Source organism: Aegilops tauschii, chromosome 2 (assembly GCF_002575655.3).
Source record: "Aegilops tauschii subsp. strangulata cultivar AL8/78 chromosome 2, Aet v6.0, whole genome shotgun sequence".
Taxonomy (NCBI): Eukaryota; Viridiplantae; Streptophyta; class Magnoliopsida; order Poales; family Poaceae; genus Aegilops; species Aegilops tauschii.
In genome coordinates this window covers 119,278,654-119,298,402 of record NC_053036.3, presented here as the reverse complement: position 1 = coordinate 119,298,402, position 19,749 = coordinate 119,278,654, and the positions used below count along the sequence as shown (strand labels likewise).

At 45.7% G+C, this 19,749-nt stretch overlaps 1 protein-coding gene across 1 annotated transcript; it reads right to left on the bottom strand.

Annotated features, from left to right (window-relative positions):
• Positions 1–105: 105 nt before the first annotated feature.
• Positions 106–4,578, bottom strand: LOC109738506 (signal peptidase complex-like protein DTM1). The gene is made up of 2 exons (XM_020297594.4): positions 4,133–4,578; positions 106–483 (listed from the first exon to the last, which is right to left on the bottom strand). Exons 1-2 carry the CDS (start codon positions 4,384–4,386, stop codon positions 396–398), a joined length of 342 nt encoding a protein of 113 aa, XP_020153183.1. The 5' UTR covers positions 4,387–4,578; the 3' UTR covers positions 106–395.
• Between the last annotated feature and the right edge of the window lie 15,171 nt (positions 4,579–19,749).

Below are 19,749 nucleotides of genomic sequence, written 5' to 3'. Positions count from 1 at the left end.
AGCAAACAAGCACGCCGAACACGGTTCCATGGAGAAAGGGCCGCAGTCACGAGAACCATGCAAATCACCTAACCATGGCATGCTCCTGTCTCGACCATAACAACATCAACAGCAATCAGAGACGATGCATATATACAACAAGAAGAAAAACGAAGTAACAGTGCTCCTTTTGATCTAAGAATGACATTTGCACATTACAAAAACCCATTAGCTACAGAGATGAACTTGCGGCCGGGTGTTCATTTCCCCTCCGGACGTTCTTGTATGATCCCACGATGTACTAATTGTCTGATCATGAAGCAACGCAAAGCAATTTGATCGATGTGATGGTACTACTCTCGAAATCTTTCGTATCATGAGAATGAGACAGGGGAGGGGGTCCTGGGACTGTCTCGTTAGTGAGATACGTACGTCCACCACTTGTAAAGTCCAAACCCGTAGATCGTCGCGAGCACGGCCATCCTGAGTGGATACGGCTTAAATCTGCAGGAAACAAGGCAAAACAAATAAAAGATCAGTATTTTCAGATGGAGCTACTTGTTTTTGTTCGTACTTCCTAGCTGCGTATCAAACTTCTTTCTACGGAAGCACAGTAAACAATAGTCCATAGGCCATAGTCCAGCTGAAGAACAAAGTACTCCCTCTGTAAACAAATATAAGACATTTTAGGTCACTACTTCAGTGATCTAAAATGTCTTATATTTGTTTACCAAGGGAGTATTTAACACTGCACATATCCTAATACCATACTAGGAAATTTCCATTTTCATAATTTAGAATGAAACTGTGAAACCTAGTAGTTGTAGCTGTGATTCCCGTGAAAAAAGATGTGATATGGCAACCTACATGATATGTCCAATTCCAATAGGTGGCGCACTGTTAGTTCCTACCCATTTATTAGTGTTGGTTCCTACCCATTTATTATTCGATCAGCTCACTGGCTAGAAATTCTCAGATATCAGTTGGTGACCTCTGTTAGAGTACGTAATGGGCCTAATGGGCCTGGGCTGGCAGTATAGCCCGTTAGTCTTAGGGTTAATTATAGATAAGGGTCGCTTGCTTACGGGTCAAGTAAGCCTTGCTTGGGAGTCAAGTAAACCTCTCTATATAAAGAGAGGAGATGTATCAATCTAATCAAGCAAGAATTAAGAAGGAAATCCCTTCCCTCTTGCCCGGCCGTGGGCAAAAAAAAGGCCCCCGGCCGGCCTTCTCGCGCCCTCCTTCTAGCAGGACCATAACAACCTCTTTATCAGAAAAAAGAAAATCAGTTAGTGACCTGCGGAATTATGACCGACAACCTACTTGCATCAAGGTTACGCCAAATAGTTTGAAAAAACCCGTGCACAAACTTCAACAATAAAGTGATGAAGTAAAGGCTATCACATAGTTTCCTCTAAAATAGTTGTAGGATAGAAAGGAGACAAAATTTCACGAGCTAAATCACATCACATAAAATCTTGACAGGCTATCACATATTTTCAAAAACATCGAGACACTATGAGATTCTCTGCTATATAGATGTACTACTTAGTAGTTCAACTGAAATAACAAAATTACCGCAAGCACAATCTGTTAAACCAAGGGTTGAGAAGATGTCTATTATTACTGCAAGTGCTATTTGCCCATGTGCTTCTTCTCAGCAACATGACACTACATAAAAATATTTTGGCTTCTGGATTCTTCCATTGACAGAAAATGGTTTCTCGTTGGCATTGAAGGTTTAGGCAGGTTTGACCATTCGCTTGGTGTTTACCAACCAAGAACCACTACCAACTTATGCTAACAACTGCATAATAGTGACTCATTTTATTAACTAGCTTTTCAGATGCTGACAACAGGATTGAGACATCAAAGCAGAGCTAGTCCAGCGACTATAGTCAGGGTCGGAACTAAAACACCCGCAATGAGAATCCTTGGATGCTGACACATCGCATAAACCATATTCCCTCATTTCACCTTGGATGCCGACACTAAAATACTGCAAGGACATGCATGTTTGAATGATCAACTAAGCTATACACAAGCAACCCGATGAATTTGTGCATGTACTCATTCAGAGAAATACTCTTACTACAGAAATATGTGGCATTGTGGCAAGACATGAGTCATCTTGGATTGTCACTGCTCGTCAGACTAATTGAAGTTACAGTTGGTGCTACTTTATGCTACTAGCTAAATTAGGACTTTTGTCATCTTGCCCATCCCTTCACCCAGGGCTTAGCAGCATCACCACAGTACTCCTCACATGTTATTTGGTATTTCATTTGTGGAAAAAGAAAATTCAGCCAAGGAAAATAGAATAGGACAACTCTAGGAAAAGTACAACAAAATAAACCTTCGTAGGATAATAATTAAAAAACCATTGTCCCTTAAGGCCTTGACAAAACTGATTTCTTCTACCTTGTATGTTACAATACGCTGAGAGTAAAATCTATTTGAAGCTAATTATTTGTAACATAGTGCAGGTTGAACTACATTTTATTCTATTTGATGTTATGTGCCATTTTAAACCAGATTTTGCACATATTTATACCACATTTCAGCTCTTCAAGTGGTTTTGACATGATGGCCCCAATCGTTCGGGTGACGTGATACTTACTGCTTGACACATCGCAGGCCAACTAGGATATGCATATTGCAAATATATGCTTGAAGTGGCACACACTGACCGGAGGTTTACGTCCGACCTAGCAGGGCATCAACTCGTGGCTTCAACTTGTTTCCAGCCACCTTCCGTCGATCTCAGTTCTGCTCCTCGCAAGATTCTATTGTACCCACAGCCGGTCTCTGCTAATCTAAACTTCGTTTTGCCACGTCATCGGCTAGCATCTGCCGCATCAGACACGTATTTGCCGAATACACGTCCACGTTGGCCTGCAATGTGTCGAGTAAAGAGCGCCACATCACAACGACGGGTGGGGCCATCGTTTCAGAACTTCTTCAAATGCTAAAATGCAATTCAAAGTGAGATCATGTGTCAAAGTGGCAAAACAAATGATTCAACCTGTCGCCATGTCACAAATAGCTGGTTCAAACCGGAATTCACACGCACAATGACAAAATAATTGCCAAACCGGTACACATTTAAAGGACACATGCATTGTCCTGAAAGGTGATACCCGTTCATAAATCTGATCCACTAATCCAGTACCGGAAGCATCAACAACCCAATTGTTGTGCTAAGAACCAAGGTGGCAAGGACCATCGCATACTTGCTCAGTCCATTACACAATTTTGGACCTCTAGAGCATGCAAAGACACAACCAAACCAACCCCCAGCTGCCGTGCAGAACAAAGTCATAGGCCAGTGAGCCTTTCCCTCAGTAAAGCAGCAGGACCACCCAACAGCAACCCTATAATTTTGCAATTAAATTTAGTTAAGAGTTAAGACCGGGCATCCCCATCAAAAATGGCGTTGATGTTGGGATGTTCTTCTTTCTAGATACAATGTTGCTATTGGGATGTCGAGATTATACGGCTACAGTATTTCTGTAGAGCACTCACGCTAGATCACACAAGGTATACTCTGCACCCATCAATTGCTGTGAGTTTTGGATCGATGAACTTCTAATTTCAAACTATAGAGAGACCAAACAGACAATCGATCTCTGGTTCTTTCAAACAAACCCAAATGAAGAACACATCAAACCACGCCTGTAGGATAACAGAAAAGTAATTTTCAAAAAGGGTAACGGAAGACTAATCTGTTCACCAATTTCTTGTCGAATCCGAGGCCATACGACACTAGAGCTCCAAAACAAGGACTAATATCTCAAACTTCATGCGAGGGAATACCAAAATCGCAAGCTACGTGGCAAAAGTTGAGCCACGAAAAGCGCGCAAGCCTTGTCGCTCTTCTACCGTGTGTCCCAAACCCAATTCTGCCGCCAGGCCGCCACGAACTAACGAAACAGCGGCAAAATTTCACCACAGAATTCGGGACGGCCGTAAAATCGTATCCAGAAACAGGCGATGTCTGCCCCTCAACTACCCACAAATAAAGCAAAAATCGCATCAAGAGCGTCAAATCGCGGGGATCTCCGGCGCTGGACGATTCGCCGCGAATTTTCAGGCAGATAGATCACGGGACAGGGGGGGGGGGGGGGGGGGGGGGGGCGGGTGGAAAGCTCACCTCCAAATGTCGTGCTCGCGCTCGGCGGCGGCGGCGGCGGCCGTGCGGCGGGAGGCGGGCATGGGGGTGAGCCACTGGGAGAAGTCGCGGTCGAAGAACTCCCAGTCCGGGAGCAGCACGCCGGCGATGGCCAGGATGCCGAAGACGTAGGTGGCCAGCGCCTTCCGCACGGACGCCGTGGCCACCCCGGTCACCACCACGGCCGCCGCCAGCGTCACGAGGCTCCGCCGCAGCAGCTCGTCCCTCCCCAACATGCTTCCGGCGCCCGCGGCCCCCACCAGCAGCCCTCTCCCTCCTCGGAACCTTCTCGAAGCACCCCACCTCTCCCCACGCGAGGGCAGCACGAGAAGCGCGTGTGCCTCCGCCGCGCGCTTCCTCTGTACAATTTGCTTTGGCTGCGCTGCGCTGCAGCTGATGATGCTTCTGCTGCCCTCCTTCCTCTGTCTGGTGTGGGCTAGCGACAGGAACTTAGGCCTTCTTTATGGCGTGGGTTTACCGGCCCGTTGGGCTGACATGCGGGCCCGGCTCGCCTGATCAGCCAGCCAGATACAACTGCTCATCAGTTAATGATGATGCTAACTAGTAAAAGCGGAGCGGCACGGCTGCCGGAAATTCAAAGATAAAATATAAAATACTTTTCGGATCTCTGAATAATTCAACTACTTCTAGTTTGGAGTAGTATTTATTTTCAGCTCTGACTTTTGTAAATTCTAGATCAACAACTGCCACCTACTCACGTGTTTTGCGCAACTAAATGCGCACTGGGTATTGTAGTAATAAAATGGATATTTTTGACAGTACTCGAGGTACTCCCGCCCATGCACTAAAGGCCTTATCATTCGCAGGATTTTCAAAATGTAAGAATAAGAAGAAGAAAAAAGGAATTGAAGTTGCATGTCCACTTAAATTCTACTCCCTCCGTTCCTAAATATAAGTCTTTTTAGAGATTCCACTATGAACTACATACAGAGCAAAATGAGTGAATCTACACTCTAAACTATGTCTATATATATCCGTATGTAGTTTGTAGTGGAATCTCTAAAAAGAGTTATATTTAGGAACAGAGGAAGTATGTAATTAGCAAGTGTTTGATGCCATATAAAAATTAAAATAAAGAAACTGTAAAGAAAAGGTTGAACTGGATGCTAGATTACCAATAAAATGTAATACATGTGATCCCTGAGGAAATATTTTTATATGATTTAATCTTATGAATCAAACGATTAATGTAAAAAAAACATTCTAAGAGCATCTAGAGACGGGCTTCTCAAACCCCCTCATATGCCCGACGAATGGCCCGATCATTGACCGGTCAAAAAAGAACAACCCAGACGGGCTCCTTATGTCGGCCTTATACACCCGGGTTGACGTGCGCCCCTCATGCCCAGCCCAAATCTGGGTGGATATGGGGAGGCCCGGGCGTGGGCGCCACGTCGGAATGAAGGCAGGCTCTGAAAGATCGTGGATGTCGCCTAGAGGGGGGGCGAATAGGCGCCTTAAAATAATTACGGTTTAGGCTTGAACAAATGCGGAATAAACCTAGCGGTTAATTTGGCAAGCACAAAACCTACAACAACTAGGCTTACCTATGTGCACCAACAACTTATGCTAAACAAGATAAACTACTAGGTGATAGCATGATATATGACAAGAAACAATATGGCTATCACAGAGTAAAGTGCATAAGTAAAGGGTTCGGGTAAGAGATAACCGAGGCACGCGGAGACGACGATGTATCCCGAAGTTCACACCCTTGCGGATGCTAATCTCCGTTTGGAGCGGTGTGGAGGCACAATGCTCCCCAAGAAGCCACTAGGGCCACCGTAATCTCCTCACGCCCTCGCACAATGCAAGATGGCGTGATTCCGCTAAGGGACCCTTGAGGGCGGTCACCGAACCCGTACAAATAGCAACCCTTGGGGGCGGTCACCGAACCCTTACACTTTGGCAACCCTTGGGGCGGTCACCGGAACCCGTCAAATTGCTCGGGGCGATCTCCACAACCTAATTTTAGACCCCAACGCTTGCCCGGAGCTTTACACCGCAATGATTGAGCTCCGAACACCACCAACCGTCTAGGGCGCCCAAACACCCAAGAGGAACAAGCTCAAGGGTACCAAGCACCCAAGAGTAATAAGCTTCTCAACTTGTAACTTCCACGTATCACGTGGAGAACTCAAACTGATGCACCAAATGCAATGGCAAGGGCACACGGAGTGCCCAAGTCCTTCTCTCTCAAATCCCACCGAAGCAACTAATGCTAGGGAGGAAAATGAGAGGAAGAACAAGAAGGAGAACACCAAGAACTCCAAGATCTAGATCCAAGGGGTTCCCCTCACATAGAGGAGAAAGTGATTGGTGGAAATGTGGATCTAGATCTCCTCTCTCTTTTCCCTAAAAAACTAGCAAGAATCCATGGAGGGACTGAGAGTTAGCAAGCTCGAAGAAGGTCAACAATGGGGGAAGAACACGAGCTCAAAGGATGAGGTTCATTGGGGAAGAAGCCCCCCTTTTATAGGTGGGGGGAAATCCAACCGTTATGCTCACGCCCTGCACCGAGCGGTACTACCGCTCCAAGGAGCGGTACTACCGCTAGGGAGGCAGTAGCCCTTTGAAAAACAACGACGAGGAGGCAAAAGGCCAGAAGAACCGTCGGAGCGGTACTACCGCTTGTCCTCACGGTACTACCGCTAGGTGTAGCGGTACTATCTCTAGGGGTAGCGGTACTACTGCTTGCGAGCGGTACTAAAAAAATACATACGTGCCTACTTCCGATGGACTTGGGACGAGTTTTTGGTCCGGAGCGGTACTACCGCTGTAGTAGCCGCGGTAGTACCGCTCTGGAGCGGTAGTAAAAAATTACATCCGCTCCTGTCCGCGGTAGTACCGCTGCAGCCTTTTCAGAACACCAAAACTGCCACAACTTATGCAAACGGATTCCGAATTCAACGAAACCAAGTTTGTTGGAAAGCTAGCGACAAGGGCTAACACAATCTTGATAGAAATAACAATAATAAGAAAATTAGAAAAGGCCCAAAAGAAAATGGTGAGAACCCTTCCTCGAAAAAGACCGGTAAAACCTCCAACACCAAAAACGCAAAGGAAGAAGCATGTGAACTCCGTTTTCAATGAACTTGAGCTTGTCAAGAAGATGACCATAAGCTCTAAGACGCACAAAGAGAACCAAACAAGAACCAAGAAAGATGATGCAAGGATGCAATGGTTTGAGCTCTCTGCGAACGATACGATCAAGCTACTCATCAAGAGCCCCCCTTGATAGTACGGCAATCGATCCTATAACCCGGTCTCCAAACTACCACCATGAGACCGGTAAAATAGAGAACCTATCAAGGGCAAACCTTTGCCTTGCACAAAGTCCACTTGAGCTAGATGTAGACGATCTTGACTTCCTGAAGTTGGACCACCTTTCTTGATTTCGTTGGCTCGGTGAAGACTAGTAGATTGCTCCCCCATACTCCACTATGGGTGAGCCACTCTTCGGCACATCTTCACAAGTCCATTGTCACCACAATGGACGACAAGCTTCAAGCACTTGATCTCTTCGTGATGCATCACTTGAACTTGCACACCACAACCTTGATTTGATGGCATCCTCCATGGGTTGTATGTGATCTTCCTCTTGACGCAAGCCCATGGAAGATAACCTAACCCCACATAGAACTCTCACAAAGACCATGGTTAGTACACAAAGCGTAATTGACAATGATTACCATACCATGGGATCGCTTGATCCCTCTCGGTACATCTTCTATGCTTTGTGTGTGGATCAACTTGAAACACTCTCTGTACTTAGTCTTGATCAACCTTGAATCTTTCCAACTCTATTCATTTGGATGATGTAAGACCAATCTTTGGATAATTCCTTAATAGCACCTTGGTCATCACAAACTCTCCTTGAAACCAACAAATGGACTCCAAGAAAAGCCTATGGACAAACCCTTCAAATATAACTCAAGGCAACCATTAGTCCATAGAGATTTTCATCAATTACCAAAACCAAACATGGGGGCACCGCATGTTCTTTCAATCTCCCCCATTTTGGTAATTGATGACAATCACTTTCAAGAGAGTTTATATAAAGAATTATGCATCACCATACCATGCAACAATAATGTATGCGCATGAGATGCAAAAGCTTAGGAACAAAACGAAAGCAAGAAGAGATGACTCTCTAAACTTCTCCACAATACTCTCTGAAACTTCTTCCCCATTGGCATCGATTGCCAAAATGGGCGAAAGGCTTAGAAGGCCAATATAACTTGTGTTCCTCCATAAATTGTGTATTTCTCAACTTGAGAGTGGAATGCAATACACATATCCAACGGTAAATACTTGGAGGAAGACAAACTATTTTGAGGCCCAAAGATTGCCAAAAGAATGATGTGCCACAAAGGCATAACAAAGAGAGAAACAAGCACTCAAGAAATCAAACGATACCAATTGAAGCAAGCTATCAAAAGATACCAATTGAAACAACTAGACTAATGATCCTACATGCCACATGAATAAAAGATATTATGATATGAGCAAAGGAGTGTTCTAGAGAAACTAGAGAAGCTCCCCTTGTTTTGTGCACAATTTAGTTTTGCAATTGCATACAACGAGCACAAAATAGGATTGTCACTCCCCCAAGATCAATAGAACCTCACGACAAGTGCAAGAGACCAACGAAGCGTTCTAAAAGACACTAGTGAAGCTCCCCATGATTTGTGCACTCCTTAGAATATTTGCATTAGGATACCAAGTGCACAAAATAGGATAATCACTCCCCCAAAATCAATAGAAACTCACAACAAGTGCAAGTGAGCATGTAGGAAACAAAGCCTAGCACTTCCAAAAACAAATAGTTGAGCAACATATAAAAGAGGCAACTTGGAAATAGGTTCAACCAAAAAGATGTGTGTGAGTCATGTCAAAGCACTTGAGAAGACTAATATAAGGATGAGCATTAAGCATCAACATAGTCTTTAATAGTTGAGATACAAGGTGCATGACATGTCCTTCTCACACACACCAAGCAAATGGATTCACAAGCTCACTAAAAAGAGAAATATTAACCAAGCTTGTGACAACCCATGGTGAAGATAGAAAATGAAAGCCTCATCAAGACGAAGGATACCAATTAAATGGCAAGCTTTGTCAAGACAAGCATGAGGAAAATGATCTTCACCACAAAAGAGTGCATCAAGATGCAACGATATAAGATCCGCACTCAAGACACACACCTTCAAGGAGCCACCAAAGAAATAATACAAGAAAGAAGAGGTGGACGCGAAAGAAGGGGATATCAATTAGATATGCAACTTCTCTCAAGTGTATAGGATTCTAGGTAGATGAGATCATGATGATATCAATCCACAAAGAAGGATGTACACATGAAATTGTTGCAAAAGGGAAAGAATAAGATATCCACAAGGAAGTCATAAATATACCAATAAGATATTTGCTTGAAGGCATAGCACATGGCTAGATATGGTCTTATTGTATATAAATGAGTTCCAACCACACGAGCATCAAAGACATCACAACTAGCAACAAGAGACCATTGTTGGGATGCTTTGAGAAAGGAAACAAGTATCACAAGAAAGAATGAATTACATGCCATGATACAACCTACACAAGGTTGATGCAAGAAAATGTGTGCATGAAGTAGATGATGATACTTGTTACCGAGATACCATTGGAAGGATGTAGTAGATACCAATTGAAGGTGGATAGTAGTTCATTGATCATCCTAGCTTGACTCCAATAAGCACATGGTGACACCACCTTCCTTGTGAGTGAGCCGAGCATCCAATGCATCTCCAATTGTTCCTAGAACAACAACACAAACAAAATGGTACCCAAACTCATTGAGACCAAAGAGTTAGAAACACCAATATACATAGGACAAACTCCACATAAATATGTGCATACAGAGAAGGAAATGAATTTCATGCACATCTCATCCAATTTGAGACTTGGTGGAGTTTCCCTATATATTGGGTCAAATAAAGAAGGCATGCCATAAAGACTACATGAAGTAAATATGCATGCTCAAGACCTTCAAGAACCGATACCAAATGACAAAGAAAAACCAAGTGAAGAAAAGATACCAAATGAATAAAACATCACTTGGAGGATATCCATAAAAGATACATCAAGGAATGAGATATCCATTGATACACTCAAAATAAAAGATATCAAACTCCCAAAAGAGAGGATGGTTCCAAACAAACCAAGCTCTCTACAAAGTTTTATGATGGCACAAAGTACCAAAACAAAAACGGCTTGCCTTCCACCAACACACACTTCATAAGGATCGCAAGATGAGCGTTTTATAGAAAATAGGATAGCTCCCCCAAGACTAGTGCATTATAGAGAATTTGCATTTGAATACAAAATGCACAAGGTGGGATCACCACTTTCACTATATCTAGAAAATACTAGACAAGATCAAGAAATAAACAAGCTCCACAAGTGGTATGGAAGACAAAGGGAGTTGATACATTCCTTGGCAAGAGAAAAGGCAAATAAAAGCAAAGCCAATGTAAAGATGATCAATAAATTCTACCACACAAGTGAGTACCAATTGTCAAAAGACAAGAAGTAGATGGAAATAATTCCCGGTGGTAGATAGCAAGGATATCCGACATCATCTTCACACCAAACAAAAAAGCAAATTGTAACTTCTAGAGCTAACATGCCACCTAGGAACAAGATAATTTACAATATCAACTCTAGGTGACAATATCTCAAATGTACACATTTTCTAGGCTAGTAATATACACATAGCATATTACTCCCCCATAATGTGATACCAATTAAGGATAAACAATAAGCAAATAAAAGGATCCAACAAGAGATAATTAATGGACTATTTAGAATTTGAATTTCTCATGAGAAGACATACCACATAGCGACTAGATAATCTTGAAATATCAATACTAGCTAGATGGTATTACTCATGTACACACATTTATAGGATTGTGAGGTGCACAAAGCACATCACTTCCCCATAATGGGATATTCCATTAATCTCTCACAAGAGCCAACTAAGAAATAAACAAGATGCAAAAGGCTCAACGCATGACACACACGTACATGATGTGCAAACCAACACACACATACTTGATTGCTCAAGATAATCAAGTTGGAAGCACAACATATACAAACACATGCAAGGAACGAAACCAAACATGCAAAGGGGCAAGTAACTATCAATGTAAACACTTTAAGCACGAGTTACCGCAAGGAGGAACATTGGATATAAGATAGAAACTTGATAATCCGAATGACTTGGCTTGAGACAATAAGAATGATGAAGTCCCCTTAATTCTTCATAATGTAGCTAAGTCTCCAATGACCTCCAACAACACCTATTGATTAATTATGAGCTAGTTGGTCCCCAACCAAGTTGGGTCCTAAGAGGTTAGTCACAATAGGCTTGGCTACCCAAATGGTTCTTTTCTTGACACCACTTTGAGCACCAACAAATTTGGCAAACACATTGCCAACATTATCCTTCCCAAGAGAATAGATATCATCAATTAGAATAGGGTTGGATAAGGTACCATTTGTGCATGAAGAAGCGACGTGACCTTTTTCACGACATAGGTAGCAACGTCTACTCTTTACTTTCTTCTCACTTGATTTCTCAACTTGAGAAGCATTAGCTTGAGTTTTCTTGGGAAGAGGCCTTTCTTCAACTTGAGGTTAAGAATGAGAGTGAAATTGTGGCCGCTTCCCTTGTTGCTTGTCCCTAATGGCCTTCTTCTTCAAAGGGCAAGATCTAACATAATGCCCTTCAATTTTGCACTTGAAGCAAATGATCTTGGCCGAATTCTTGACTTGTTTTTGGCCCTTCTTCTTGTTGCTCTTGGACTTCTTCTTCTTATTGGAGTTGAATCCAAGTCCACCTTTGTCATTGGGGGATTTTTGCACACTCAAGATATTGTTGAGTGTGGCCTTCCCTTCATGACACTTTTCCAAGTCTTTCTTCAAAGAAGTGACTTGGGCCTTGAGCTCTTTCATTTCCTCTACATGGTTAGTTTCAACACAAGTACTAGAGGAAGTATAAGCTTCATCGTTAGAGCAACAATGCAAGGAAAGCAATTCATCACAAGATGTACCAACATTGTGAGTAGATGAATTACAAGGACTAGCACATGGCAATATAGCATTTTGACTAGAAGTAGTGCTAGTATCCACATGAGGCTCACTAGATGTTACCTTAGCAAGCATGGCCTCATGAGCTATCTTTAGCACATTATGGGATACTAGAAGATCATCATGAGAGTTTGAGAGCTTTTCATGACTTTCTTCCAATTTCCCATATTTGCTAGATAGCAACTCAAGTTGAGCCCGTAGCTCAACATTATCCTTCAAAATGGATGCTTCACAAGTAATGGAGTTGGTAGCACAAGCATCATCAATAAAAGCAAGAGGAGAAGGCAACTTTACAAGCTCTTTTGAATACGAAGCTTTAAGTTGAGCATGAGACTCGGTGAGTTTGATGAGCTCACCCTTGATGACCCTTGAGCCATTTTCGAGGTGCTCAAAATCCTCAAGGAGTCTAGCATGAGAAACTTCAAGATTAGCATTTTTAGTTTCAAAAACATTGGCCACCTCAAGAGCTCTATCATGAGATTCCTTCACTCTAAATAATTCTAGAGCAAAAGTCTCCTCAAGAGATTCCTTGGTGGTTTTTTCAAGTTCAAGAGCTTGAGAGAGGTCCGCAATCTCATTAGCGTAATCACGCTCATGACCTTCCATTTTTTTAATGGTGACCTCATGCTCCTCGAGATGAGATTCCAACTCCTCAGTATATTTCTTGCCCTCAATGGCAATGGACATGATTTCCATGAAGTTGGAACAAGCAATTTTATTTTTATGAAGAGCTTTGAAAAATCATTTTCCCCTTAATTTTTAAGGAGGCAACATTATCATTCTCTTCATCATTATCCTCATCATCATTAGCATTAACATCATCATCAAGAGACATATAGGGGTTCAAAGTAGGAGATACCTTTGAAGCCTTAGCCATAAGGCATAAAGCAATAGATGATGATGTAGGATCCCTTGAAACACCATTTGAGACCACATCTTGTTCCATGGAGTGTTGGGTTTCCTCTACATTGTTAGCACAACAACTCGAGGAAATACATGCATTTTTATCATGGCAACAAGATATAGAAAGCATATCATTATGAGATTTATTCAAGCAATTTCTACATGATATGCACGGACTATCAACACAAGCATGTGAAACATGTAAGGTGCACGAAGTGTTAAAGTCCAAAGATGGAGCATTGCAACAAGATAGTGATGAAGAGTCATTAATGATAAGCACACTATCATCATTGCAATGACCAACACTACTCACCATAACATTACCTTGTGGAAATCCACATGTAGGTGAAATATAATAAGTTGAGAAGGCAACACGGCCGGAGGTGGAGGGAGAACAATCATCCCCACAAATCTTGGACACACTATATTTATCTTGAAGCTTTGTCCACAACTCATGAGCATCCCGGAACGGCATGAGTTGAAATATAACTACATTGCTCAAAGCATCGAAAAGCACATTAGAAGCTTGAGCATTGAGATAAGAGTTTTTCTCATCCTCTAAAGATAATCTTTGGGGATCCTTTGGAGGAGAAAAACCCATATCTACAATTCGCTCTAAATTTGGGTCCATGACCCTAAAGATATTAAGCATGCGAATTACCCAAACATCAAAATTTGTGCCATCGAAACTAAGAGTGTCAGAGAATCCTAATCCCCTAGTTGACATCTTTACTCTCTAGGCGGTTAAGCCTAACAAGAGAGACGAGGCTCTGATACCAATTGAAAGATCGTGGATGTCGCCTAGAGGGGGGGTGAATAGGCGCCTTAAAATAATTACGGTTTAGGCTTGAACAAATGCGGAATAAACCTAGCGGTTAATTTGTCAAGCACAAAACCTACAACAACTAGGCTTACCTATGTGCACCAACAACTTATGCTAAACAATATAAACTACTAGGTGATAGCATGATATATGACAAGAAACAATATGGCTATCACAGAGTAAAGTGCATAAGTAAAGGGCTCGGGTAAGAGATAACCGAGGCACGCAGAGACGGCGATGTATCCCGAAGTTCACACCCTTGCGGATGCTAATCTCCGTTTGGAGCGGTGTGGAGGCACAATGCTCCCCAAGAAGCCACTAGGGCCACCGTAATCTCCTCACGCCCTCGCACAATGCAAGATGTCGTGATTCCACTAAGGGACCCTTGAGGGCGGTCACCGAACCCGTACAAATAGCAACCCTTGGGGGCGGTCACCGAACCCTTACACTTTGGCAACCCTTGGGGCGGTCACCGGAACCCATCAAATTGCTCGGGGCGATCTCCACAACCTAATTTTAGACCCCGACGCTTGCCCGGAGCTTTACACCGCAATGATTGAGCTCCGAACACCACCAACCGTCTAGGGCGCCCAAACACCCAAGAGGAACAAGCTCAAGGGTACCAAGCACCCAAGAGTAATAAGCTTCTCAACTTGTAACTTCCACGTATCACGTGGAGAACTCAAACCGATGTACCAAATGCAATGGCAAGGGCACACAGAGTGCCCAAGTCCTTCTCTCTCAAATCCCACCGAAGCAACTAATGCTAGGGAGGAAAATGAGAGGAAGAACAAGAAGGGGAACACCAAGAACTCCAAGATCTAGATCCAAGGGGTTCCCCTCACATGGAGGAGAAAGTGATTGGTGGAAATGTGGATCTAGATCTCCTCTCTCTTTTCCCTCAAATACTAGCAAGAATCCATGGAGGGACTGAGAGTTAGCAAGCTCGAAGAAGGTCAACAATGGGGGAAGAACACGAGCTCAAAGGATGAGGTTCATTGGGGAAGAAGCCCCCCTTTTATAGGTTGTGACGCCCCCGATTCAATCGTACACTAATCATGCACGCAAATGTGTACGATCAAGATCAGGGACTCACGGGAAGATATCACAACACAACTCTAAAACATAAATAAGTCATACAAGCATCATAATACAAGCCAGGGGCCTCGAGGGCTCGAATACAAGTGCTCGATCATAGACGAGTCAGCGGAAGCAACAATATCTGAGTACAGACATAAGTTAAACAAGTTGCCTTAAGAAGGCTAGCACAAACTGGGATACGGATCGAAAGAGGCGCAGGCCTCCTGCCTGGGATCCTCCTAAACTACTCCTGGTCGTCGTCAGCGGCCTGCACGTAGTAGTAGGCACCTCCAGTGTAGTAAGAGTCGTCGTCGACGGTGGTGTCTGGCTCCTGGGCTCCAGCATTTGGTTGCGACAACCAGGTAGAAGGGAAAGGGGGAAAAGAGGGGAAAAGCAACCGTGAGTACTCATCCAAAGTACTCGCAAGCAAGGAGCTACACTACATATGCATGGATATGTGAAAAGGGCCATATCGGTGGACTGAACTGCAGAATGCCAGAATAAGAGGGGGGTAGCTAATCCTGTCGAAGACTACGCTTCAGGCCACCTCCATCTTTCAGCATGCAGAAGAGAGTAGATGGTAAGTTCACCAAGTAGCATCGTATAGCATAATCCTACCCGGCGATCCCCTCCTCGTCGCCCTGTTAGAGAGCGATCACCGGGTTATATCTGGCACTTGGAAGGGTGTGTTTTATTAAGTATCCAGTTCTAGTTGTCATAAGGTCATGGTACAACTCCGGGTCGTCCTTTTACCGATGGACACGGCTATTCGAATAGATAAACTTCCCTGCAGGGGTGCACCACATAACCCAACATGCTCGATCCCATTTGGCCGGACACACTTTTCTGGGTCATGCCCGGCCGCGGAAGATCAACACGTCGCATCCCTACCTAGGCACAACAGAGAGGTCAGCACGCCGGTCTAAATCCTATGCGCGCAGGGGTCTGGGCCCATCGCCCATTGCACACCTGCACGTTGCGTACGCGGCCGGAAGCAGACCTAGCCCCCTTAATACAAGCGCGAGCTTACGGTCCAATGCGGCGCGCGGCGCTCAGTCGCTGATGTCACGAAGGCTTCGGCTGATACCACGATGTCGAGTGCCCATAACTTTCCCACATAGTTGGTTAGTGCGTATAGACCAAATGGCCAGACTCAGATCAAATACCAAGAACTCGTTAAGCGTGTTATTTTAAAGTAACCGCGAACGCCGACCAGGGCCAACCCAACTTTAGTCACCATAGGTATCATATATCATGTATATAAGTATATACCCGTGATCACCTCCCGAGTGATCACGGCCCGATAGTATAGCATGGCAGACGGACAAGAATGTAGGGCCACGGATGGAATACTAGCATCATATACTAAGCATGTAGGATTGTAGGTAAAGGTAACAACAGTACTAGCAAGGACAGGCTATGCATCAGGATAGGATTAACGGAAAGCAGTAACATGCTACACTACTCTAATGCAAGCAGTAGAGAGTAGAATAGGCGATATCTGGTGATCAGGGGGGGCTTGCCTGATTGCTCTGGCAAGAAGGAGGGGTCGTCAACAGCGTAGTCGGTCGGGGCACCAGCAGTGGCGTCGGTCTCGTAGTCTACCGGAGAGAAGAGGGGGAAGAAACAATGAATACAATGCAAACAGATGCATAACGATGCATGACATGACAAAGCGTGATGCTAGGTATGCCCAAACGCGGTAGTAGGTGATACCGGCGAAGGGGGGAAACATCCGGGAAAGTATTCCCGGTGTTTCGCGTTTCCGGACAGATGAACCGGAGGGGGAAAGTTGCGAGTTCGATATGTTAGGGATGTGTGGCGGACGAACGGGCTGCATATTCGGATTCGTCTCGTCGTTCTGAGCCACTTTCATGTAGAAAGTATTTTCATCCGAGTTACGGATTATTTTATATGATTTTCTAAAGTTTTAATGTTATTCCAAAATTATTTTAATTCGATTTAAATAGTGAAAAGCTATGTAGTAGAGGCCAGCCACAACCTATGACCTGTGGGGCTAGGGGACCCACTTGACCCAGTCAACTGTCGACTGGTCAACGGTGTGAATAGTGCATGTGGGACCCGCATGTCATTCTCTCTAGTAATTTCAACACTGATTTAACATTTCACTACAAAAAAAGACACATCCGTGACATTTTGGGCCGAACGAATTTTTTTCTGTCATACATATGACACTTCTATGACGATAATTGTGACAAAACCCGGTATCATCATAGATGTGGTGGGCTCCTACTTCTATGACAAAAAATCATGACAGAAAATGGGCTTTTCGTCCTGGGCGGGCCGGAGACGCAGCTGCATGACATTCTTTGGGCCGTCCATGACGGAAAAAACCGTGGTAGAAGCGAGGGCAAGGAAAATTTCGGGGAGTTCCCGGTTACGGTGGGAGGTCGGGGTTCGAGCGATGCGCGTTTCTCTCGTACATGTACGCGCGTGTGTGCGAGGCGTTGGCTCTAACTGAACCCGAGCGAGGCGTTGGGCTCTAACTGAACCCGAGCGATTGCACTGCAGGCTACGCGTTACTGAACCCGAGCGATCAATCGATGGCTGTTAATTGAACCCGATCGAGCGATTCCTTCGCTACTTCTGCTAACTGAAGCCGATCGATGCTGCCTCTGGGATGAACAGTGAGCGTTGCGGGGGGGTTTGGATGAACATTGAGCGGTGGCGTTGCCTCTGGATGAACAGGACCCCGTGGTGTGGTGGAGGGCTGGATGAACAGTAGACGGTGGTGGGGTGCCCGTGGAGGGGTGGTTGAACAGGACCCCGTGGTGTGGAGGGCTGGATGAACAGTAGACGGTGGAGGGGTGCCCGTGGAGGGGTGGTTGAACAGTAGCCGGTGGAGTAGCGCGCGGTGGAGGCTGGATGAACAGGAGCCCGTGGAGGCTGGAGGAGGTCAACGGTAGCCCATGGAGGCTGGAGGAGGTCGACGGTGGAGATGAACAGTATCCCGTGGAGTCCCGTTTTGCGGTACGCCACACCCCTCCCGATGAACAGGACCCCCGTTTTGACCATGGGAGGTCTGTTTCGTCCGTTTTGCGGTACGCCACACCCCTCCCGATCAACAGGACCCCCGTTTCGACCGTAGGAGGTCCGTTTCGTCCGTTTTGCGGTACGCCACACCCCTCCCGATCAACAGGACCCCCGTTTCGACCGTAGGAGGTCCGTTTCCTCCGTTTTGCGGTACGCCACACCCCTCCTGATCAACAGGACCCCCGTTTCGACCGTAGGAGGTCCGTTTCCTCCGTTTTGCAGTACGCCACACTCCTCCCAATCAACAGGACCCCCGTTTCGACCGTAGAAGGTCCGTTTCCTCCGTTTTGCGGTACGCCACACCCCTCCCCATGAACACGACGCATTCCGTTGCCTCCCCATGAACACGACGCATTCCGTTGCCTCCCCATGAACACGACGACGACGCTGTTTCTCCGTTCCGACCCAGCCATGTACACGAGCCCTGGCCGTACGTATGCGCGAGTAGGCGTTCGAGACCCCGCCCGTATGTACACATACGTGGCCGTATTTTCTTTCTTGCACCCTGGCCGCTGTACGTACGTGTACATGCTACGTGCGCGCCTCTACTACGACACGTACACGCCTCTACTACGACACGTGCGCGCCTCTACATCCACCAGTATATATGTACGTACACGTTCGCGACCAGAATGACAACACTACGTACGCTTCGACCAGGTGGGTCCCAACTGTCAGGCACTTCCTTGCCGGCGAAGATGTAGCTGGTGGGTCCCAGCAGTCAGGGGGGCGAATCGTTTTTTTGCCCGGGCGCACTTCCTTGCGTGTGAAGATGTAGCTGGTGGGTCCCAGCAGTCAGGGGCAAACGTTTTTTTCGTGAAATACGGTGGCCCGTCCGGTGGGTCCCCGCTGTCAGGTGGAGGAATAATTATTTTGCACGTAATAAGGAGGCACTTCCTTGCTGCGGCCGTGGACCCAGCTGTCAGCCTCTCCACGTACAGTCCACGTCCGATGGAAGCCGTTCCTTGACCACGTTGACCACGCCGCGCCGAGAGCACCAGGGCGGTGGACGACGGCGAGGCCTAGGAAGGGGACGACGCGGAGCCGGGGAAGACGCGGCAGTGGATGCCCACACGTAGAGGAGTACGAGGGTTCACTGGTTCACTGCGGTGTGAGGCTGCCGTCGCCGCAGAATAACAGGGGGTGTGGTGAGTAGAGGGATGGCCTGGCCAGCGGTGGGAGTAGTAGGGGGCGGTGAGGCCTCCGCCGCATCGCAGCCGGCCACGGGAGGCAGGAGCACGAGGCACGACCGGTGCTGGTTTGGGCGGCTGGAGCAAGAAGACCAGAGGTTGAAGAAGCACTGCGGTCGTTGGATGGACATCGTACGGTCACTGGAGCTAGAATCGTGCATATTGACTAAGTTGACAAAGCCCCCCGTCCCCGTCAACTTAGTAGGCCCACAAGTCAGCCTGCCACTATACTGGGTCCCAGCTAACAGGGGGAGTATTCATTTTTTTTGTGTGTAATAAGGAGGCACTTCCTTGTGTGCGAAGATATAGCTGGTGGGTCTGAGCTGTCAGCGGCAGTAACGTTTTTTTCGTGAAATACAGAGGCCCTTTCGGTGGGTCCCTGATTATCAGGTGGAGGA